Below are 24,027 nucleotides of genomic sequence, written 5' to 3'. Positions count from 1 at the left end.
GACGTGTTAATTGGCACCTTGCTCGCTCACCGTACTTCCTCTCCCCACCTGATGCTCATTGGTCATCTGTGGATTTGTCAGTTGAACCTCATGCGCCTCAGGTTACAGTGTCACATCCGCCATGTGTTATCACTGCTGTTAGACTAAGTGCCCCCCCCCCCCCCAGCCACACACACACACATATAATCACTCCATAAATAGGGGTACAGTAGAGTCAGATAATATGGTTAATTATTAGACGTCACACCCCCTTAGACACCTCAATCCCACCCTGTCGGTAGTTTTTAATCTAAAATTGAAGTCAAATGGTAAAGCTTCCAAATCATTCACTGTCATATATTAGGGACTTTTTAGAGCATCAAAATCATCTGAAAAGATAGGGTTTTTAAAATGTATTATTTTTATTATCAGTTTTATTATTATTATATTTTTATTATTATTAGTATTATTATTTGTATTATTATTATTATTATTATCACAATCATCATTATCATTATTATTATTATATTATAATGTAATATAACATTATATTGCATTACATTACATCGCATAATTTCAGAGAAAACCATTTTAAGGTGCTGTCATGTGGAGGGTGACTGCCAAATCAGTTAAGAAACAAAATCACTTGGTGCTCGCTCCCTTGGGATTCCCAGAGAGGAAGAAGCCTTTCACCCCCTCGGACCTCCCCCCACCCATGGCGTCACATGAGTCATCATTCCTCAGGTGGCGGTGGAGATCCTTCCCTCTTTGTACGGGCCTTAAGCCAGTAAGGCTTGTTCAATACGGCCCGTACTGAGGGGCTGCTTTAGGGGCGGGAATCCATTCAATCCACACTCTTTTGTTGTTGTTTTTTAAGGCTTACTCATTATCTGTGTTTTAAATGGTCTATTTAGGACGCTGGGCCCAGAGGATGGGCCGATGGTAGGGGGGCTTGTCAAAGTCAGGGACTCGGGCGTAAATCATGCTGACAGCTCTTTTCCCATCGCTTGAACTTGCGTGTACCTTTCCATCATGATTAGGCCACTTATTATTGGCACGGGCACGTGACATGTAAACTTTTTTTCACAGTCAAACTCAAGCTCGCTATTTAGGGAACTGAAGCAGGTAAAATAGAGAGGGAAAAGCTCCGCGTGCGTCCCCCCTTAACGGAGATAGCCATTGGCCTGCATGGCATTTACGGCTGTCCCCCCCGTCGCGCTGACTTTGTCCCTCATATAACCATTGAAGAGGAGGTGCGAAGAGCCTTGAGCGACTTGATTAAAACAACTATTCCAGCGCATCTGCTGGTAATGAACTGAAACGCCATTTACTTAACACAAGCAGCGTGCATTTCATTTCATAAGTCTTGGACCCCTTGTCATCGAATGATGTGTACAGGCAAATATCGGCATGAAGCTATAAAGCATGCTTCCCCGACATCCGGAATTTCTGTTTACCCGACAAATTCTTGACTCGGCTCATTAGCCGACAGGAAAAGAGCAAACAAAGAAGCCTTGGTTTTAGAAGGGTTTCAAAATCGTGCACAATGGGAACTTGGCAACACCATTCGTCAGCAGTGTCAATATCAATATATACAAAGTGCAATTAGTGTTCTTGTCAAAATCAGTTATAATGAATATCTTACATCAGAGTGAAACTCTGAGGTCTTTTTAAATTCAAACAATACCAGTACTGATATATATATTACGACACAACGTTGTTCTACATTGAAGGCCGACTAGGTTGTAAAATGTTACAAAAAACTTTTTAATAAATGCTAACTTAACTCACTGACACCTGCCATTGACAGCAATAGATGCCCAATCAATTTGCTGCCAGCTCTTCTGGTTCAAATGGATTGGATATCAACCACCATCCACGGTAGGTGATGAAAATTGGTGCCTAAAAAGAAAAAAAGTTAGAAAATAAATAAATTATTGGGTCAGAGCTCTACTAAGCACCACTGAATTGGCCAATCTCTCTCTCGAGGGCCTATTCATTGGTAGAATCAGCATTGTGTCCATCCCTGGTGCGAGCTATTTCCTGGATGTGAGGAGATAAATGCACCAAATCTCTCATTCTGCCTTCCACATCCGCCTGCTGCTCGCTTCTGTTTATTTATTTTGTGGAGGATGACTCACTGGTATTTATAGCAGTAGAGTGAAAGCCCCCTACCCCTCAATGCTTGACGTGGGGGTCAATCCCAGTCAAGGCCCCGGTGACAAAATGCTGCCTGGCATTACGCCTGCTGACAGAACCCCCCCCGCCTCACACACTCACACACACATTATATAAAAGCTTAAATTAGTTCAATCCAAATTCATCTCCTCCCCACCATTGGACTCCCTAATTCACCAAACTTGACACACTGGCCCACGTTGGCGTGCTGGGAGGTCACGCGTGGCGAACCCCTGGAAGATGAAGACTGATCCCCCGCCCCGGACCCCCTTCCATACACTGTTTTAACCATCTCCATGAAGCCCCCACCACTTTATGTCCTCCCTTTGCAGAGCATCTGTCACCACAGGGGCTCAGATGAATACATTCTCCTCCTCCTTAGCAAATGGCACAGGCAGGACAGAGGAGGGCACCTCGGGGGAGTAGTGGGGAGGCAGGGGGGAGGGGTCTGCATGTGTTTGTTTGCATGCAAGAGAGAGAGAGTGTGAGAGAGAGAGAGAGAGAGAGAGAGAGAGAGAGAGCGAGAGAGGGAGGAAGATTCTCTTTGCAGCCTGAGTGAGTGACGGTGTGTGTCATGAGAGGACACAACTCCACATGCCTGCTTGGACTTTTCACAAGAATTTCCTCCCAATGGACTAACACCTCTGGTGACCAGTTTTCAGGGGTGGGGGGGGGGGTTCAGCCCTCACAGTTTGGGATTTGGAAGGCCTGACAAAGTCATGCAAGGTAGAGAAAATTATTCCTAACATCTCTAATGAACGAGGCTTTTAGCGCCTCATTTTCCGTGGTGAGATGTTTGTTGCCCCCTTTCCCTTCCCCCTTTCTGCTTTTTCTGATGTTAAGAGCAGCTCTTTTCCTGCATGACAATGAGCACTCCTGATGCTTATCTGGCTTTTATTTAATACGAGGGTGACGTCTCATCTGCAGGACAGTTGAGAAGAGGAGCTTGGGCTCAAAGTGCAACGATATGGAGAGGCTGCACACTTATATTTCTCACTCTGTTGACGCTTGTTAATGGCAAATATGTCAAAGTGGGAATGCGAAACAGGACTGTAAAGCCATTGAATGTGGCAGCCTCCCTGCTCCAGTTCTAATGTCATTAGAAGGGAGAAACAAAAGAGGATGCATGGCATGCAAAAACAAAAACAGGAAGGCCTTGGACTTTTTTAATGGTTGCTGATTTTCTTATTTTTTAAGTTAAACCTGCATACATCATTGTGGCCTAAAATGCTTTTAGATCAAACCCAATTAATTCCCCAATAAGTCCAAACAGTCACAGAATATAATTAATATAGGAGTGAAAATGAATTGTTGTAAATGGTCAGAGGAATTGTCTAATAGATATTACTATATTTATTCTAAATATTTTAATTATTGTATTATCATCAGTATATTCACTAATATTTTTTTATTATTATCCCAGGCTTATTGCATTACTATATTTAAACCTATTTATGATTATTATCATTAGTTTAAAACTGTTATTAAAACAGCCTTATCTGATAGTAGATCCTAATTTTTAAATGATTTAAAAAAACACCACACTCCCAAATTTCCAGGATTCATTATTAATTATGAAAAGTGAAATAGTTTTTCATAACAACTCAATATATGCATTAAATCTATTTTAGTTATTATCATTGTTTATATATTGTTTCTTTTTATGGTATGTATGTATCCTTTTTATTTGAAACACACCATATCACAAAAATATATTTGAACTTTTCATTATAATCATTATAATGATCCTTGTTCTAAACTCCAGAATATGTTTTATTATCGCCATAACTTTTTCAGCAAGTTTTATCCTCGATAAACATTGGTAATTTATTGTTGATGATTTCATTTCATTCTTATATCATTTTCATTGTATTTGTTATTAAGTAGTCACTGTTAGTGATGAATTAATGACTGTTTTCACCACCTCTCCCTTAATATAGTGTGTTTATTGTTTTTATGTGGTGAGACATTTATTCCATATTAATGTCACGATCTTAATATCCCTGCTGCTGATAACAAGTTACATATTGCAAGGGAATGTTGGTTGTGAAAGAAAAAGCCAACTCCATCAAAGAGCATCGTCCTAACTTGAACTGGAATTCGGTCAGCAGGCCCATTTGGTCAGCATTCTTGCTCAGTACAGTGTGTGCTAGTGTCATGACTGGAAAAACTGGATGTCTTCAAGCGCCCCGGGAGAACTTTCGACGCCAGCCCCTCTCCCTGAGTTTATGGCCCTCTCATCTTGTCAGATAACAATCCAAACAGTGCTGCGCGTACTCCGTTAAGCTGAAGCTTGAACTTGCATGACTTTATTGAAAACTGAATCAAGTCAGGGCTTCATTAAGAACAAGAATGTGTGCTCTTTCGTGTCATAGGTTGACCGTAGAGGTGCTTCCTGGCTGACACATTGACTTGATTGGCTGTATCAAAGCTGGCTAATCATTGACAAAGATGGGCTCCCGTGCAAAGTGTGTACATATGCAGGACTTGGACCCCACTTTGGTGATGACGGGGTCAATCGGAACAGCGTCAGGGGAGCGGGGGGACTTTGCTTTGTGTTATATCACAGGCTGAGTGGTTAAACAATACTTCGTCAAGGGGTCAAAGTAGCAGCATGGGTTGATTGTGTGCGACCAACACAAACTAAAACATCTCCCTAGTGTGGAAATAGCCCAGAGGCGGGGAGAGGTATCACATAGCAGCTCCTGAAGCTACTCACCCTTGGGATGTTCACCAGTGTCTTCATTGTTCTTGTTCAAACATGAAAAAATAAAATGAATAATTTTTAATGAGTGCACAATGCTCAATGGTAAACACAAGTGATAACTCTACTAATGAAATTCATTGCTTCCAGAAGTGGTTTTCCTAACTTGGATTTTTATTGTTGCCAGCATGTTGGGAAATGGGAAAGTCATGGGAAAGCCACTCTACCATGACAATGTATTTACGTTTTGAGGTTATGGTTTGATTTTGTGACTTGGATTGTTCTTTCGTATCTTGGAAGGTTTCCCATACAAGCTTTTCGTAACCTTAATATTTCGTATGTAGAAGCATTTGTAAATAGTGCTACCACTGTACATCATCATAATCTCAATATAATAACCGATCTGTTATCACTTCTCTTAGATAAGTGGGTCTTAACCTGAAAAGGCAGACATACCGTAAATTCTATGTGGATATTTACAAATCAAATTAACCATGAAAAGAATGTACATCCACCATGATTACATCATTATAGTCAAGCTGTGTGCGCTAATGCGTGTATGTGTTCTCTTTCAAGTGTGGAATCTATGAGTAAGATGTCTTCACTGAAGCGTTGAGTGGTGGCGACCCAGCATGCAGCCGAGGTGAACAAGTCCCTCTTTACGCCTGCCAACACTGATTAGGTGAGTCGCCTTCTTCTTCTTCTTCTTCTTCAGTGCAAGTCCAGTGTTAAACTATCAAAAGAACTACTTCTGACAGTTTGTCCTCAGGAGCACGCCTTGGTCAAACAAACGGGCAACAAATGCAAAATACTGAAAGCGCCTAAGACTCAAAGCTTAACATATTTGCATAAAATAAGCAAACCAACTGGAAAAAAAGTCCAGTAACTCATAACACTCAATTGGCTTACTTCATTAAACAAAGAATAAAGACAATATGACAGACATCATTGTGTGAACGGCTAGTTTAATTAGATTGCACATCTTTTGTTGTCAATGGCAGCTGAGAGTTGATAATAAATGATGTAATTGATAGGCTAACTTTGCCAATTTAAAGAGCTTTGCCTCAGTCAATTTCTAGCAATTTGAATTTAATTTAGATATTTAGCTACTTTCTAGTTTATAATTGTTCACTACTTATCAGTAGTATTATTTGTCATTGTCAGTGCAACAAAATGCAAAATGTTTGTAGATGTTTTTCTAAGGTCAGTTTAGGCATTCAATATATGGGACTTTGTTTTTTTAGATTGAATTTGTGTCAGACAAAACATTATGTATCCCTGCTGAGTGATTAATTGGTGACATATTGTGCCTGTAGGTTCTGAGTTAGCCAGTCTCAGCCATGGTTTTTTTTCAATCTTAACATGGCTCTAGTGAAGATGCTTTTCCCCTCCGAAAGGACCATATCTACACTCTTACTTTAATCTTTTTTGTCCATTTGTCTAATAATAATAATAATAATAATATTAAATGTGATATCTTGAAAACGTGTCCTTTTCAATGAGAGTTTTGGTGCTACATTTAATTGTTTGCTTTTGCAACCCCATGGTACTCATTAGGGAAAGGAAGGGTGGAAAATTAAAAGAAAGCAAGCCTTTAATCTGGCCAACCACGCATTTACAAAGAAAAAGCATACAAGCTAAATCTTTAAGCCATCTTCCTTTTACTCGTCTTTTCAGCTTGCTTATAGATCTTTAATATGACAGCCATCAAGACTGTGTGATGGCCACACCTAAACCTTTAAACCACTTGGGAACCAGTTTGGTGGTATGTGCTTTAGGCCATTGTCCATTTGGAGGAACCATACTGGCAACCAAACTTTAACTTCTTAGCCTAGGTCTTGAGATGTTGCTTCAATATTTCCGCACAATGTTCTTCCGTCATTATGCCATCTTTAAAATGTCATTGATGTCACTTTGAATGTATCTAAAATGAATTTCGAAAAATGCATTTGGTTTTAAGAAGGGACATTTAGTAGTTGATCTGATAGTTAGACATACCATCAATTAATGTTTTTGTATTCAGTATTCCATGTTAGCCTTTAGTCTGTGTGAAAAGCGTAGAATGTCAAAATAGTGCTCCAGTTCTGTACCATAGGTGGTCTTGGTTAAAAAAAAATGGTCATGTTGGCTGGTTTGAAATTTCATCCCTTTGTTTTTGTCATCATTCTCCCTTGGAAAACACATGTTGAGGTTGCAACCAGAGGCCACACACGCAACTGACAGATGTCCCACAGCACAGTGGCTGTATTAGGAGTTGAAATTGACTTCATGGTACTTTGTATTGGACATCCACCTCTTTTTAATCCTTTGACCAGATTATGGGGAACTCCTACGCCGGGCAGCTGAAGTCCGCTCGCTTCGAAGAGGCACTGCATAACTCCATCGAGGCATCGCTGCGCTCCAGCAGCGGAGATCCGCAACCCATCTTCACGCAACTCTACCTGAAGCCTGAGCCCTTTCAAGCCAACATGGACGGTCAGTCAGAGACACCTACCCTCTCGCAGCAAGACCCGCGAGAATTTATCATCTCATATGTTGCTAAAAACCCTCCAGCCGATGTCAAACCCAAAGTGAACCTCCACGGTGGCGAGCTGCCCGGCCAGGACCTGCTGACCAATAGCAACTCGTCCAACGAAGCGGAAGAAGTGGAGGAAGACGATGACTCGGGCAGTAACAGCCCCCCGCTGCCCTACCTGCAGACCCCTGTGCCGGACGGCTGCTGCACAACAGAAGGTAATACCCTATAGAAGAAGGCTTTGAAAAATATATATATATTCCGTTGGTGATAATACAGTGACCCCTCAGTAATCAATTATTTGAGATTAATGTAGCATAGAGATTATTTTTAAGATTAGAAACAAGTGAGCAAATATGCCACCTGACACTGGGTGCAAATATTGTTCCTGATTTGACACTTAGAAAATGCAGTTATTGAGCTTTATTGTGCCAAATTTGGCACCTTTTTTATTTCGAAGGTACTTTCCACTAATAATAATCAATCAAATTATGCTTCCTTTCTTTGCCCTTATTTATCAAATAAGAAATTTAACCAACACTAACCACTATGATTCTTATTTAAAAGGTAATCAAATATGTTTTTTTGGGATATGGTTGCTGATACATCAGGTTGATTCCTGATATGCAAGGTTCCAAATATGCATACAATAATACATGTAAGTCAAGTGTGTTGCTTACATAAACACTGAAATGTGGTTTGTTTGTGGATTGGGTTTCACACTATTTCCTGATACATAACATAGGAAAATATGCTTATTTTCCCAATGAACAAAATACCATCAATGGTTCTGTCCTTCACTAGAATTAGAATATAATTACAAAAAGTAACATTTTATTTTCAGGATTCTGCCAGGCTGGCAAGGACCTGCGCTTGGTCTCCATGGCAACTGAGACCATCAACGTCCCGGCGGGCTTCGAGCTGGTCGGTGCCAAGTCCCCCAGTGTGGCCGACCACATCCTGGTGTGCGCTGTGGACCGCCGCTTTTTGCCCGACGACAACGGCAAAAATGCGCTTTTAGGTCAGCGTGCTCCACAACCGGACGGCCTGACGTCATGGTTCGGTAGCCATTTTGTATGTCTTATTGCGTAGCAACAGTTTTCTTCTGAATTGCCAGCAGGTTTTTCCGGAAACTGCGTGGGCTGCGGCGAGAAGGGCTTTAGGTACTTCACCGAGTTCTCCAACCACATCAACCTAAAGCTATCCACGCAGCCCAAGAAGCAGAAGCACTTAAAGTATTACCTGGCGAAGAATTCTCAGGGTGCTCTGTGCAAAGGCCCCCTCATCTGCTGGAAAGGTAGCAAACGCTCCAATTTGACATCATTCAGGAGTCCACGGATCTCCCTTCACCTATCGTCTTCTTTTCAGACTGTAAAACGCGCCAGTTGTCCAGCAGTGCGTCCACGTCCAAACCCAGCTCGTCGTCCTCAGTCAGCTCCAAAGAAAATGGAGGAACCAGTGGAAATGGATCATCTGCGTTTTCCCTTTCCGGTAAGCCAAAAGTGACTTTTTTGAATAATCGACCGCTGCCAGATCCCTTCCGCCCTGTTCAATCCCTTCTGTGCAATAACTTTGGGGTGTGCAATAACAACGTGCAATATCTTAGATTGTGCAATATTTTAGAATTTACCTAGCCAGGATGTGACTTGTTATACTTTCATATTACTACTTATGTTTTTTTTACTGGGAAAACACAATTTCGTTATACGCAGCTGTGTATGATGACAATAAAGGCTTTTGATTTGATTTGATTTGATTTGAAATGGGATTATAACTCACGAATAGTCTCACAAAATAATGTGAAAATATGTTTTGGGCAGAAACAGAACCAAACTGGTTCCTATCTAGACACCAATTTGCTTCCTATCCCGATACTGACTTTTTAAGTTGGCCCTTTCATCCTTGATTTTTCTGAAAATGGCCCCCCGAGAAAAATGTTTGGACATCCCTGGTTTAGATTATTATCATGTTTTTTTTTTTCAAACGCAACACTTGGAAAAAAAAACTCTGAAACTTTTTAATAAAGACATTATTTGACATTTCTCAAAACAATGTTGTTGGATTTCTCACATCTAGAAAAACTTGTGATTTAAATTAACGTAATGTGAGCATGATCACTGACTAATCAGAAGCCTTAACTCTTCCTCATTCGTCTCTTCTTCTTCTTCACCACCAGATTGCCCGCCCACCCGAGTGACACCGGCCTCGTCTGTCTTTTTCAACAGCCCTGACCTTAGCAGAGAATGCGGCTTCATCAAACCTCTAGCCTCCACGCCTGGAAATAAGACATTCCCAATAGGTAAAAAAAATAATAATGTGTTTTAACCCTTAATGGGAAGTTTATGTGTCGTATTCTACGGTTTCAAAGGTTGCCTAGCTGCAGGTTGTTGTTGTTTTTTGTTGTTTTTTAAATGTATAAAGCAGATGGAGCCATGGGTGACCTCTGGTTAGATGCACACACAGGCACCAATCAATAGCAAAGGAAGGAATGCAGTAATGACTTGTTTGGTTTGGCTATCCATTATCTCCTTTTACAAGGTTGTGTGTTATTGACGGACGAACCGCTACGCATGCCAATCAATGTTTTGGCGTATTGTGTACGCGGTGGATGTGGGATTGGAAAAAGCCTGCATGGGTCATTGGTACATTGATTCTCAAGTATTGGAAATCAGAGGAGCTGTTCTCAAACACTTTCACTTTATTGAACACCTGTATTCACTTGTTGCATATGCCTATTTAATTATTGTAAACACACACCGATTTTTTGCCACAGGGCTTTTAGAACATGCATGCCTAGTAACAAATGCATTAAAAATATAGTAAATTATGCATAAGCATTTGTGCATTGTTTACTGAGAAAGTGCAGAATAAAAATGATGACATTATCAAAAGATGTGAAGAAGTATCACATTAATTACAAATGAAGGGAACATTTTGAATAAAAAAAACTACTGTGCATTAACTTTAATTATATGAGGAGAAAATTCATGTCAAATCTTCAAAGCAATGTGAAAAAATGAGAACAATGAAAACATGAACACAAAAGCCCAAACATTTATGAACAGCTGTTGTATTGACTTGTTGGATTGTGTTCCTAATGTTTTGTTCTGATACTAGCACTGTTGTATTAAGGAGATAATCCTTTCCATTTTTTTCAGTTCCCACAGCCCTGAGGATAAACGGGCCGACAAACGGCTTGGTTGTCGATGGGCGACCCCCCTTGCTCAGCCCTTCCCAGGTCACCTTAGGACCTCAGGCCCAAGGTTATCGAGCCTCCAACATGGCGGCCAGTCCAGGTAAGACATCTCTTTCAACGCTTCTTATGTCAAAGGTGACGATTCTGTTTTTATTTTTCCGTCGCGTTCAGCGTCATCCCCTATGAACTCCGCTCCCCCCAAGAAACGCCATCGGAGCTGGCATCCCACTTCGATCGTCGCGGCCCCGCCCGCCGCCGTCCCCGTGCCGGCCATCCGACCCGTCGTCTGCCCTCCGGGTAGGATTCGAACGTCATCTGTTTTGTTCCCCCGCCACCGAGCTCTGCGTTGTATCTTCCTCGGCAATCAGACTGGTAGCTTGACCCGCATGCCGTCTGCTCTTTAACAGACGGGCTTTTTTTTCCAAGAATCTCTCCAAGTGTGCTCCGAGGACGACAAAACCAAATTACTGCGGTCGTTTAGGGATGAGTCAAGCTCCTATCTCCATGGAGATAGAGCTACCGCTGAATTAGGAATTATTACCTTCCCAATTGTAAAGTCTGTTATCAGGAAACATGAATTGCCTGCAAAAAATGTCTTTGAAGTGACAGATCATCTAAGTGATGTGTTTCCGCTTTAGGTTCTACTATATTAGGAGGCGCCTCTCCTCAGGATCCAGGGCCGAGCAGCGTCCAGCCCCAGCCTGTCAGCGCCGGGGGGACGGTCATCATCCCGGACAATTTGCTCAACTGTGCAGGCGTTCGCCCCGTCATCCTCGTCGGTCGGTACCAGAACTTTGTCTTCTTTTCACCCCCAAATATTTGATGCTAATTCTTTCAAATACAACTAAACTAAACAAAAAAAAAATCTCATTTGGAAAATACTGATCAAATACAAGGACATTTATATATTTTATTAGTATTCAACTAGTTTTAGTTCCCCAAAATGGATCTTTTAATAAATGATTTCATTTTTGTTACACTATATTTTCTCATTGCCCATTACAAACACTAATACTACAATGGCATGTCAAATAGGGGCTGCAAAATATTGTCCAGTGGTTTGCAATTGTTTCCAAGTTTGAGACGGGTGTTCTAAATGAATGTTATGAAAATATTTAACCCCCCTCCCCAAAAAAACATCGTAAATCTTGCACGTGAAGAATACAATGCGTCACATATCAACCGTTATACAACATAAGAGTTAAATATTAATTGAACAAATGATGTCCTTTCTTCACTCTATTGCCGTCTCACTAGGGCACGGAACCATGCCTTATTTCGAAGGAAACTTGGGGGATCTGGTGGTCAGCCCTCTGCTGGTGAGCTGCTACAATAACAGCCAGTTGAGTGAGAAGACCTTGAAAATGCTGGGGCTCAGTTGTAGCCAGCAGCTCAGCGTGGAGACCATGATTCTGCTCACATTACAGTACTTGGCACGTTTAGGTGGGCTGCAAATGACACTCACTTGTTAACAAAAGTGGTCATTTGTTGCCACATCACTTTTGAAAAAAATATTTGCAGGTCCGGAGCAGATCCCCCTCCGAGAGGAGCTGGAACAGATCGTCTGGAAAGCCCTGCTCTGCTGTCCCAGCGGTCCCGCCATCTGTCCATCGCAGCTGCCCTGGCTAGCTCGACTGGAGGCCAGCGTTTCAGGGGGTGGGGTCCAAGTGGTGGTCTCTCACAATACGCTGGCTGAGGGTATCTGCGAGTCGCTGCGCTCCCTCGGCGAAGGGCCCCACCTCCAGCGGTCGCTGCCCACGTATGTGGTCATCATATGCTCCTCCAAGATGAGCGGCAACGAGTTCTGCGTGATGGTCTTAGGTATGTTCACCCCTTTGTGAGTGAAATGATTAAAATGTTAAAATGGTGAGGTATCCAACACAGGAAAGTACCAAGCGCGGGCTTTAGCAGAGGGCATGCTGACCACCAACGAGTTCCTGAAAGAGATCAGCTATGAGCTCATCACAGGCAAAGTCACCCTGTTGGCGTCTCACTTCAAAACCACTTCGCTTGGTAAGCGCCCAATTGAAAAAATGGCACTCCAATTGTGAGCCTGTTTTGAGCTGAAATCATACAAAAGCACAACATATTGCATGAGAGTTTAAATTGTGAAATTTACATTTGTCTCCAATTTCATTACAAAGTAACAGTTGGGATGCAATTTACAGAGATTTTACTGAGATATACAATAATTTACAAAACTAAAAGCTATATATATGATAAAAAAAGAGTTAGTTGATTATTTAGGCATCGATCGCACGTCGTATGAATGTGCCATTTTTTTTTGCACATGTTCTCATGCTTGTTTGTATGGCTGTGTTCCCATGGCGACGGTTTGTACTCGCAGGGGACAATCTGGACAAGCAGCTGGTGCGGTATCAGCGGCGACGGAAGGGCCAGGTCATCCAGCCCTTCCAGGGCGATGTCACTGACCACATCCACTCGCAGGAGGCGGCCAGCATGTCACCACCTTCGGACAGAGGTGAGGCTGGAACCACACCACAGTAAACACCACAGAGTTTGCCTTGCTATTTATTCCCTTTCCTATGTCGACCAATCAGAAGTTTAGGCCTGGATCCCAGTTCACCCATTGGCTCTCTTTGATGCCAATAGATGTCCAATCCATTTGAACTGGACTACTGAGTGAAGGCCGTATTTTTTCTGTGTTTCCTCGCATCAGAATTGCTGAGCAAGGTTTTCCAGATCTATCCCACGCAGCTGAGCGTGGCGCGTCGCCTTCTCTCGCAAGTCTGCGCCATCGCCGACTCGGGGAGCCAGAACCTGGATTTGGGTCGCTTCTGCAAAGTGGACTTTCTGGTTCTGGTGCCGCCCTCTCACATCTTGGTCAATCAGACGGCACAGCGCATCCGGCAATCGGGTACGCGGGTCAAAATCCGGGTCAAAATCACGCCACGAAAGGGACAAGCTCCTGAATGTAAAGTAAATGTAAAGCTCCTGAAGAACACACACATTTCTTTTTGACCACGCAGGCGTCCTGTTGGACTTGGGGATGGAAGAGTCGTGCTCACCTCAGAAGTGCGACAAGTACGTGGTACGACTGGACGCCGACGTGCACGCCAAGATGGAGGCCTTCATGAGGAAAGTCAAACAGAACCCCTACACACTGTTCGTCCTCATCCACGACAACTCTCATGTCGACCTCACAAGGTACCAGACACGCTGTTTGAAAAATTATTTTGACTCTGGTTGGCCTCGATCTCTCGCTTGAGGAAAAACAAAGTGAGGAGGTAGAACAAACACAGCTAATAGCCTTGGAGTTTGCACGTGTGGGCCGGGTTGTTTAAGGTCATTCTTTAGCCTCAGCTGCAGGTGCTCTTTGACATATCAAGTACACCCAGGGTTGGCATTCCCTATACGGCACAGTTTTGAGCTGTAACACAATGTATAGACTGGGACAAAGTGCATTTTTAATTTTTCCCGATGAGCTATGTCCTGTTCTCAAGTGAATTAGTAGTGGATCATTACATAAAAAAATACTTAGGGATGCACCAAAATGAAAATTCTTATCCGAAAACTGTGGAATGGTGAAAGTAAAATTTCAAACATCATACAAAATGAAATTTAAATAAATATCCAATAAACTATTTAATGTGTTGCCTTACATTAAAAAATACTTAGGAATGAACCAAAATGAAAATTCTTATCCGAAAACTGAATATAAGAAAACAGTGGAATGGTGAAAGTAAAATTTCAAACATCATACAAAATGAAATTTAAATAAATATCCAATAAACTATTTAATATGTTGCCTTATTTTGGTCATTTTACCAAATATTGATTCACCAACAACAAATAATGAGTTTATCCATCATACCTGAATCGTCTATGAGTAGTAACAAATGATATGATTGTATGATTAATATATTTCATTCACTTGTAATTATTATTTTGGGGGAAAATATAACACCAACTATTATCATAATTAATTATCATTATTGATAGTGTTTTGAAATCCTCCATCAACCAAAAATCATGCTGCCAACTCTGAAATTATCACGGATGGTTCAAATATAATGAGTTGGCTAAATAATGAACAAGTTATCCAGATGATGTAAAACCGCAAAATCATTAGTGGTCTCCAAATGCATGGGTATGTATATGCAACTGGGACCCTAATCACCTGTCTTCCTTCTCCCCACTTGAAAAGTGCCCTGTCGGGCTCAGTGTGCCACGGTGAGCTGCAGGGTCTGGCAGATAGGGTGGTCAACTGCCAGGAGGTCTTGGACGCGGTCAACCTGATAGTGCTGCAGGTCAGCTGTTTTCCGTACACGCTGCAGACCGGCCAATCTCGCATTAGCATGCAAAACGAGGTCAGCTGGCCCTCCAACGAAAGCCTGGTGAGTGTCAATAGAAAAAAAAAGATAACAGAATGCTATGTCTTTTCTTTCTTTGGGTGTTGTATATATGGACCAATCCTGCTGCATTTCATTTAAATAGTGTTAGCCCTTCTGCTAAAGACAATTAATTATGAGCATTCAATAAAAATAAAAATAAATGCCTAAGGCTACAATTATACTTACCATTTTTCTATAAAACTTCACTCCTGCCAAACATAATTACCAAATGTTAGAGTAAATAGCAGGCATTTCAAAAGTAAGTTGGCAAAATATTGTCATTTGAATTGTTAGTTAAGTCATGTTTTTTTCATGATGTTTTAACAAAAAGAAAAAAAGTTTAATTTTAAAATGAATATCAAAAGTAAAATAAAGAAAAAAGATAGATTTCTCACCTATCTGAACTGGAATTGTATTGAATTGTTATTAGTACATCTCAACAACTCAGTGGCAACTAGCTCTAGGTGTTGTCCGCCTTTTTGACCAATGTTAGAACCAGCAAATATTTTAACCGCAGAAAATGATGATTTGAACTCTTAAATTAGCCCCACTTATTGATCACATTTGCATCCAACCCCCCGGCGTTTGTCTTTTAGCAGGCTTCGCTCTCTCCCGGCGAGTTAGCCTACTTCGGTTTGATCGACTACAGCAAATCTCTGCAGTGGGGCGTGGCCAGCCCCATCCTGCGCTGTGACGACGCCTTCGAAAAGATGGTCCACACACTCCTGCAAAGGTTCGATGACTTTCCGTGACTTGGAATTTTTCCCTCCCCACTGAGATGATTTGATTTGTGGCCACAGACACCCCCACCTGCACAGCATGGTGATCCGCAGCTACCTGCTCATCCAGCAGTACACGGAGGCCATGATGGCGCTCACCTCCTCGCCGTCCCTGAGAGACCACATCACGCCCGAGACCCTGGCCATGGTGGAAGACCTGATCAACGCGCCGGGCCGCGAGGGCTCGCAGGGTCGCGGCCACATGCTGTTGGTGCGAGTGCCCTCGCTGCAGCTGGCCATGATGGCCCGCGAGCGTTTGGAGGACGTACGCGACAAGCTGGGCCTCCAGCTGTGCTTCGCCGTGCTGCTGGGGAGCCCCGCCTCCGAGATCAGCTTGCCCAGGAATTTCACCTGTCGCCTACGGGTGGGATATGGATTTAAATGTTACCTATCAGCTCATTTGCTGCCATTGACGGTGGTAGACGTCCAATCCGTTTTGACTGGGACGGGCTTCCGAATGAATGAGCATTCATAATCAGTCCTCTCAGTTTAAATGAATCAAATGTTTATCATTGGCAATGCCAGTTAATGGTAAATACTCCATTATTTGATTTTTGATCTTTTTAAAAATGGTTTTAAATCTTTAAAAAACAGTCATTCTCCTGTTTATTTTAAAAAGCGAAAGAGAATTTTTAAAATCTTGTTTGTTGATATCATGCTATTTCATTAATTTATTCATTCATTATCCGTAACGCTCATTCTCGTGAGGGTTGTGGGGGTTGTTGGAGCCTATCCCAGCTCACGGGAGAAGGTTAACGACAACCTAGACTGGTCGCCAGTCAGCCATAGAAAGACAGACAACCGATTTTGTTATTTATTTAATAAATACACAGTGTTTCTGTTTAATTCATTTTATAATTATATTTTTTCATTGAAAAAAAAAACTTTAAAAAATGATTGATAATGAGAAAAATAATATACCTGTCACTAGAACCAAAACCTGGCATCCAAATATGTGGACATCACATTTTGGGTTATGTAGGACACAAAATAACATTTGACAACTAGTCACTTATAATGAAAACAGTTTTTAGACGTGTGACCCAAATTAAATCACAGTTATAAATTAATTGTAACTGCAGGCTTGGCGGGGATGTGAGAATGAAGACTGGGTGCCGCTAACCTACGAGGATCTGGAAGGCCTGCCGTGCATCGTCATCCTCACAGGCAAAGACCCCCTTGGAGAGACCTTTCCCAGGTAATTTTACATCCTTTCAAAGATTGATACACACGTGCCTTTTCTTTCATGAGGTTTTATGCCTCGAATCCAGCATCATGACAATAATTTATCCTTAGTTTCGCCACAGTCCACTGAGTCGTCTCACTAGTATTTAACTGAGCTGGTTAAAATGTTATTTATGTTCTATGTGCACATAAATTTAGCTGAATAAGTAATTGTGTGAACTTTTTTCCCACATAAACCCTGAAAAACAGTTGTTTTTTTCCCTATGAGAGGTGACGCCAACAGCATTTTTTTGTAAAAATAGGAAATGGTTGAAATGACACATCTTCATTTGTATGATTTCAATTGCCTTCGATGGCGAATCTGTAAGGATTACTGTACCGTGATTATGAAGTTGAATTCACATGACCTGAACGTCAATACACTTCTTCTCCCGGAGGTCCCTGAAATACAGCGACCTGCGTTTGATAGACTCCAGCTACCTGACGCGTACGGCCCTGGAGCAGGAAGTAGGCCTAGCCTGTACCTACGTATCCGTGGGGGTCTTCCAGGAACCCAAGAAGGTGGCGGGTCCTCGGGAGTCGGACGGGGAGAAGGCGGCCGCCGCCGTTAACGAAGGAGAAGAGCTGGAGCGACCTCATAGCAACGGCAGCGCGGCCACCAGAACCTCCGGGTCCTTGGTGGAGAATGGCGTCAGTTCATCCGACAACGCGGACGGACCCCCGAGGCCCTGCGTGCCGGTGGGCGCCGACACGTCGGGCCTGAAGCAGGAGTGCGACTCAATGGGCAGCCAATTGCCCCCCATCCCCAGCAAAGCCTCCAAGGCCCCTCCGTCTCTCTACTCCGGCTCGTCGTCGTCGTCCTCGCCTTCGCCGTCCTCCTCGTCCACGCAGCGGCCCAGCCAGTCCACGCAGTGCGGGCGCCGCCCTAAGCCGGCACGCATATCGCCGCGCACCGTCATCATGTCGCGGCCGGCGTACAATCTGCTGTCGGCCGACTCGGGCGGCCAGCTGAGTTCCTTCTCGCTGCTTCCCCACGCCGACGTGGACTGGAGCAGCCCTCTGAGGCCCCCCATCACATCCGGCCTGCACGGCGAGGAGCAGAGCGCTTACTATCGCGAGTGGACCGTCGCCAAGCAGCATCACGCTGACTTTGAGGCACCGCCAGCGCCGCATCCTCGACGTCTCCTGCTGAGCGGACCCCCACAGGTATGCACTTTTCATCCATATCATGTTCAGGGAGAAATTGACTGGTTCTTTGACCTAAAATGATTTCATCAAATGCTTTCTGTACTTAGATTGTTTGTACTGCATTTGTGTTTTTCATTCCTCTTGATTTTGAACTGAATTTTATTCAGGATGAACAAAACAAAAATTGATTTGGACTCGGATTCCATGTTTATTCTTCTGTATTTTATTTTTTACAGTCGTTACTATATCGCTCTCATTGTAATGGGTTTCTACAGTCATTCCATTATTGGTTTTAAGGGTTAAGGGTCAATACACTTTTCATCACTGGTATCCTTCTTAAGCTTCTTTACTAAATACACAAAAGGAAATTGTTTTAATATAGTTGTCAAAGAGTCAGGTCTGTCTCACGGTTCTGAGCTTTATGGTTCACTGGATAGTTTTCATTGGCTTCCCAAAATATGTCCTTCATCCTCTAACATTCTAAAAATATGTCATTTAGGTTTACTGGTGACAAGTTTGTCTTTTTTTTTGTTTATGCATGCTTCAAATTTGCAATTGGCAGGCAAATAACCACAGGTGCTGCAGAAAATAAATAGATGGATCCATGTAAAGACATTTTGGGGGGTGTATGGTGTGGGTTATAATGTGACCAATATGTGTGTGGCATGTCAATCAAAGCAGATTCTGTCTCCCTCTTCGCTAGGTGGGGAAAACAGGCGCCTACCTCCAATTCCTTCGCATTCTCTTCCGCATGCTAATCCGACTTTTGGAGGTGGACGTGTTTGACGAGGAGGAGTCGGATGAGGAAGAGGCGGCTGAAGGTAAGAGGACCAGAGCTTATTCACCTCACGATGGCTCATTGCAAATGTTATGTTTCAGAGCCGTCGGAGGAGATCGTGCCTGCAAATGTCCAGTGGCCGGACGTCGAGGATATGCGCAAGCTTCCCTTTGACCCTAACCCGAGAGACTGCAAGTTTAGGAAAGCTAGCCCCGTCCACAGCGATAAGACCCCAAAGCGCTACCGAGGTAAGCGGAATGGTGAGTTAATGAAACTTTTTAAATGAATTGCCACCTGGAACACGTGTTTCTCGACCGACAGTTTTCAAGAAAAAAGATGGCAACCAGAAGGAAGTCAAGCGTCAGACCAAGTCCATACGACTCACTCGCTTCGCCACTCACAACGCCTTTCATCACTGTGAGCAGTGTCACCACTACTGCGATGCCAGCCCCGAGACGCAGGTGAACGCAACCCTGCGTCACTTTATATTTATTTACCATCGCATCACTAACTTTTTCTAAGGCCGCGCCTGTCAAACTCATCCTTGTCACAGGCCACATTGTAATAATAATTTCCTTCGGCGAGCCATTATATGGGCCCAAACCGTGTAAAAATTTATCTCACCCTCTACCACACCTGAATCAAATCATCTCATCAGCAAGCTGTCCAGAAGCCTGCTAATCATCCTGATTATTTGATTCAGGTGTTGGTGGACGGAGACATTGAAAACAGACTGGATAGGGGCTCTTGAGGACAATGTGTATTTGCAATTTCTTGCTGTCAACAAATCTCAAAAACTTTGGAACAGATAGCAATAACAGGCTGAATTTCATCTGAATTAATGAATGTAACTAATTAAGGATTAAGTCATATCTGAATTATTTTTTTGCATAATAATGCTGAACCACAAGCAGAATTAATTATAGCATCATGCTTAAATGACCCAGGTATTGAAGTGCAGTCTAGATTTCCCCCCTACAAAGAAAATCTGACATCATAAAAAGGAACAATATAAATGAACAGTTTGTGGTCTAAATTTGATAGGCATGAGACAACCAAAATGATCCATTTTCTCACTTTACGCTTTTGCCCTGTCGTCTATGCTCCATCTTGGCTCAAATCCAAACATATACATAGCAGCAGATCTGGTCAGTTTGACACTCTCTGACAACTGTTTACCAAACCGCTCACCCTCTCTTAAATATGTTTGTGTTTGAACCCACCCGCTTGTTTGTGTGAGAGACAGCTGTCTGAGTGCACCTTCCACGCCTTTACCTTCTGCTCATCCATGTTGGGGGAAGAGGTCCAGCTCCAGTTTGTCATTCCCAAAGACAAGCAGCAGCACTTTATCTTCAGTCAACAGGGGAGCCACCTGGAGAGCATGTGCCTGCCTTTGGTCTCCACCAAGGTTTCTTTAAAAGCTTACCTCACGCTCTTCCTTGAACGGCGATACCGAGACCTCCAATCTAAAACGTGAGCATTCACCCGTTCTCCAGGACCCCAACCTGTTGAAGAGCCCCATCTTCACGCCAACGACTGGACGCCAGGAGCATGGCCTGCTCAACATCTATCACGCTATGGAGGGCGCCGCTCACCTGCACATCCTGGTGGTCAAGCACTTTGAGATGCCGCACTACAGGAGGTACTGGCCCAACCACATCCTGCTCGTCCTGCCCGCCATGTTCAATAACTCCGGAGTCGGTAAGCGGCTTCGACGTCGGTACGACCGCCGATCGAGCCAAAAGAGTACATTTAATGTTACTTCCCGTGGCCGTTCTAGGTGCCGCACGCTTCATGATCAAGGAGCTGTCGTACCACAACTTGGAGCTCGAGAGGAACCGGTGGGAGGAGCAAGGCGTCAAGCGGCAGGAAGTGTGGCCATTCATTGTCATGATGGACGACTCGTGCGTGCTGTGGAACGCCCAGCAACCGGCGGACGGAAGGTGATAGCTACTACAGATCTCCGCGCAAGGCTGTTTTTCTTTCACGTGTGACCATTCTGATTGGTTGAAGAGCTGTAATTCTCCCCTCACGCAACTGTCGGACTGTCATTCCGCAGCGAGGCACCACACGCCAGCTCGTCGCTCACCAACGTTTCCCTGAAAGCAGTTCTTTGGCACATGGAAACCACGCCAAAGATCCCTCTCTACGCCATATGCGGAACTCGCAAGTGGAACGGCGGCCTGGCCCGCAAAGCCCTCCGCCGGCCCTTCAGCCGGGGCCACCTTCACGACTTTGTCCTGCTCAACGTGGATCTGACCCAGAATGTTCAGTATGATCTCAATCGGTGAGTCCGGGATCGGCGGGCTCCGCGGCTCGGTTACTTTGGCGCATTTGACGCTCTCTTTGGGGGGGACGAACGGTTCGCAGGTACAGTTGCGAAGAGGTGGACTTCAATCTTCGGGTGAACAGCAGCGGACTTCTGCTTCTTCGCTTCAACAGCTTCAGCTTGATGAAGAAGCACATTCCAGTGGGAGGCAACCAAGACTACACAGTCAAACCCAAACTCATGGTGGGTTCCTTAACCCTTTAAACAGCACACCATTGGTTCCCATTGGTTGCCAAAGGTTGCCATTGGTTGCCATCGACGGCGTTAGGCATCCAACCCATTTTGATTACCAGGGCTAACAGTGAATTCCTCCCAACTTTTCTCTCTATTCACAGGAGATCGAAAACCCAGCTACTATCAGCCCATCGCAGTACGTGTGCGCCCCGGACAGCGAGCAGACCCTGCTAGATGCACCGGCCCAGTTCCTGCTGGAAAGGTACCTGCAGAGCTGCAGCCACCGACTCTTCCCTGAAGCTATCCGGAACCCAAACAACCCGGTCCTGTCCATCGACAGCTACCTCAATATCAGTCCAGAAGTAAGAACTAACTTTGAAAAGTTGTGAGAAGAAGAAGAAGCGGATATTTGAATGAAAGTTCTGGTCGTCTCGCATGCGTGTGCCAGATATCCGTGTGCTACATCAACTCCCGTCCACACTCCACCAACCTCAACCACCAGGGCCTAGTGTTCAGCGGCCTGCTGCTGTACCTCTGCGACTCCTTCGTCGTCTCCGGACTCCTCAAAAAGTTCCGCTTCCTCAAAGGTGAGTGGCCACATTGCACTCTGACCTCCTTTCAGCAGATCATCAGGAGCTCTAACGCAATACTGTGTTTTGCAACTGCGTCCTCCAGGCGCCAACTTATGCGTCATCTGCCAGGACCGCAGCTCTCTGCGTCAAACCATCGTGCGTCTGGAGCTGGAGGACGAGTGGCAGTTCCGCCTGCGAGACGAGTTCCAAACGGCCAACTGCAGCGAGGACCGGCCCCTCTACTTTCTCACCGGGCGCCACGTTTGAAACGTCGCTGCCCGTAAAGCAAAAGTTAACCTCTCTTGCTATCATACGGGAGGACACGCTCGACGTGCTACGCTCATTACGTGGACACGCTTTTAACCATGATGTATGTTTAACTCAGGGCTTTTAAAAGGGAAAATTCTGACTTGGAAAAGAGAAGGAAGGACGTTTTTTCTCCTTCTGTTTACGCTCTTCTTGGCAACAATGACATCCTTGAGCTGCACCTTTTTTTTTGTCCCATCATGCCTCTCACTGCCGAAAAACTCCACACCAAACACTGCCTATTGGATATATACTGTATATAAAGTGCATTATTTGGGTGGGGAAACCCGCAATCCTGAATATCTAGCCCGCTATTTACATGTGTTAATTACATCGACTCAACCCGTATTGCCATGTCTTTATGGACATTAGACACATACTCACCTTTAATGCGATACCAACTTTAAAAGGGACTCATGATCTATCTTTGCATTAGAACATTCACACTCTATTCCTTCTTTTTACCAGTGTCGATCTAGATTTTCTATTATGGCTCTACTTACCTTTTTGGGAAGCGTTTAATAAAAGTTACTCGGTTCAATTTCACATTGATGGATGCCGTAGAGAAATAACTATTTGTATAAAAAGTCATTTTTTCATAATATGTCCCCTTTAATCACAGATTTTAAGATGCCTTGCGCCTTGATAAGCAACTTTGTCTTTCATGTGGGTGTGTGCACAGGGTTTTCCAAAGAATATGCCTTTAGAAGTGAAACCGTTGCGTGGACCACCAATAAGAACGAGGCAAAAAAAAAGGGAATGTCGCTCGAGCCAAAAAGAAGAGAATTAGACTACTGTACTGTTTAAAGTTTACATTATTATTAATAATAATATATTCTATCATGGACCCCGAATTTCACCCTGAGGGGTACTGTTGTTTTTGTGTGCGCGTGCATGAAAGTTTTACCCAGTTTGTTGGTGTCTTTTTCAGTCAGCAAGAAGAATCTACCTAAGATGTGTCCTTAAATGCATTTTTGTGCGCTCAACTAGGGAGTTATTTATTTTCAGCTTTAGAATTGGACTGATAATCATGTGATGGAACGTTTTTGATTACACACACGCTAGCGTGGGGTGTAAGGAAATGAACTTGCACTAAATAAGTTGCCAAACCAAATGATGGAAACTAATCCAATCAACTCCCCAATTGATAATGCGCTCACCAAAAAAAAGGATTAGCGTAAATATTCATAAATAATATGCAACTTGCTCACACAATCTTTGCAGAGGGAAGCAGCACGGTGGTCAGTAGTCTACCTCATGTTGTCATAGCAGAGTTGGTATGTTGTCCTTGTTCTAAATTGTTGACTGTAATAATAATAAAATGACTTTTAAAACATTTATAATCCTTCCCCGGATCCTCTCAAATGTCTTTGTTGACATTTAGTGAGTGCTGACCAGTGATGTGCAGTCAGGGTCTCACCTGTCATTGTGGAAATAGAAGATTAAAAATATATTAAATGGTTATATTTGTTCTGTGTTAAAGTTCTTTTTCATTTAACTTTTCTTTTTTGGGGGGGCAAAATCGCTCAATTGTCACATTGGTTAAAAATGTGTAATCATTTCACTTATAACAGGTGAGAATGCATTTTCTGTTATTTGGATGTTTTCATAAGAGAGTTGTATTTGGAAGTTTTAATTAGGTTTTTATTTCTTTTTAATTAAAATTGGGGGTTGTGGAATTCAATTGACAGTAAATGAGATCATCACTGAGTATTACTATAAATAAAAGGCTTATTTATTATAATTGAAAACGACTTTGGGAGTATCCTACATGGATTAAATGGGGAAA

The 24,027-nt window shown here is 43.3% G+C and overlaps 1 protein-coding gene across 6 annotated transcripts in view; it reads left to right on the top strand.

Moving 5' to 3' along the window:
• greb1l (GREB1 like retinoic acid receptor coactivator) overlaps positions 1-23,700 on the top strand; it is a 35,888-nt gene extending 12,188 nt beyond the window's left edge. For 2 of the 6 annotated variants that reach the window (XM_077615341.1, XM_077615340.1), the window contains exons 4-35: positions 5,438-5,543; positions 7,177-7,336; positions 7,415-7,594; positions 8,221-8,397; positions 8,494-8,673; positions 8,745-8,867; positions 9,553-9,675; positions 10,535-10,672; positions 10,744-10,869; positions 11,211-11,351; positions 11,830-12,015; positions 12,094-12,393; positions 12,457-12,585; positions 12,920-13,054; positions 13,253-13,450; positions 13,563-13,740; positions 14,741-14,930; positions 15,524-15,660; positions 15,728-16,070; positions 16,789-16,904; positions 17,329-18,097; positions 18,783-18,900; positions 18,959-19,105; positions 19,179-19,318; positions 20,104-20,265; positions 20,354-20,558; positions 20,638-20,800; positions 20,917-21,144; positions 21,228-21,369; positions 21,522-21,722; positions 21,809-21,947; positions 22,036-23,700. In XM_077615341.1, the coding sequence (XP_077471467.1) occupies positions 7,180-7,336; positions 7,415-7,594; positions 8,221-8,397; positions 8,494-8,673; positions 8,745-8,867; positions 9,553-9,675; positions 10,535-10,672; positions 10,744-10,869; positions 11,211-11,351; positions 11,830-12,015; positions 12,094-12,393; positions 12,457-12,585; positions 12,920-13,054; positions 13,253-13,450; positions 13,563-13,740; positions 14,741-14,930; positions 15,524-15,660; positions 15,728-16,070; positions 16,789-16,904; positions 17,329-18,097; positions 18,783-18,900; positions 18,959-19,105; positions 19,179-19,318; positions 20,104-20,265; positions 20,354-20,558; positions 20,638-20,800; positions 20,917-21,144; positions 21,228-21,369; positions 21,522-21,722; positions 21,809-21,947; positions 22,036-22,199 (5,835 nt within the window). In that variant the 5' untranslated portion in view covers positions 5,438-5,543; positions 7,177-7,179 and the 3' untranslated portion in view covers positions 22,200-23,700. Of the gene's footprint in view, positions 1-2,681; positions 2,884-5,437; positions 5,544-7,176; positions 7,337-7,414; positions 7,595-8,220; positions 8,398-8,493; positions 8,674-8,744; positions 8,868-9,552; positions 9,676-10,534; positions 10,673-10,743; positions 10,870-11,210; positions 11,352-11,829; positions 12,016-12,093; positions 12,394-12,456; positions 12,586-12,919; positions 13,055-13,252; positions 13,451-13,562; positions 13,741-14,740; positions 14,931-15,523; positions 15,661-15,727; positions 16,071-16,788; positions 16,905-17,328; positions 18,098-18,782; positions 18,901-18,958; positions 19,106-19,178; positions 19,319-20,103; positions 20,266-20,353; positions 20,559-20,637; positions 20,801-20,916; positions 21,145-21,227; positions 21,370-21,521; positions 21,723-21,808; positions 21,948-22,035 lie in introns of those variants that run through there. The other 4 variants (XM_077615345.1, XM_077615343.1, XM_077615344.1 and 1 more) reach the window with 4 other exon arrangements.
• Positions 23,701-24,027: the final 327 nt, after the last annotated feature.

This window comes from Stigmatopora argus, chromosome 12, assembly GCF_051989625.1.
Source record: "Stigmatopora argus isolate UIUO_Sarg chromosome 12, RoL_Sarg_1.0, whole genome shotgun sequence".
NCBI lineage: Eukaryota > Metazoa > Chordata > Actinopteri > Syngnathiformes > Syngnathidae > Stigmatopora > Stigmatopora argus.
This window is presented reverse-complemented; position numbering and strand designations above follow the sequence as displayed.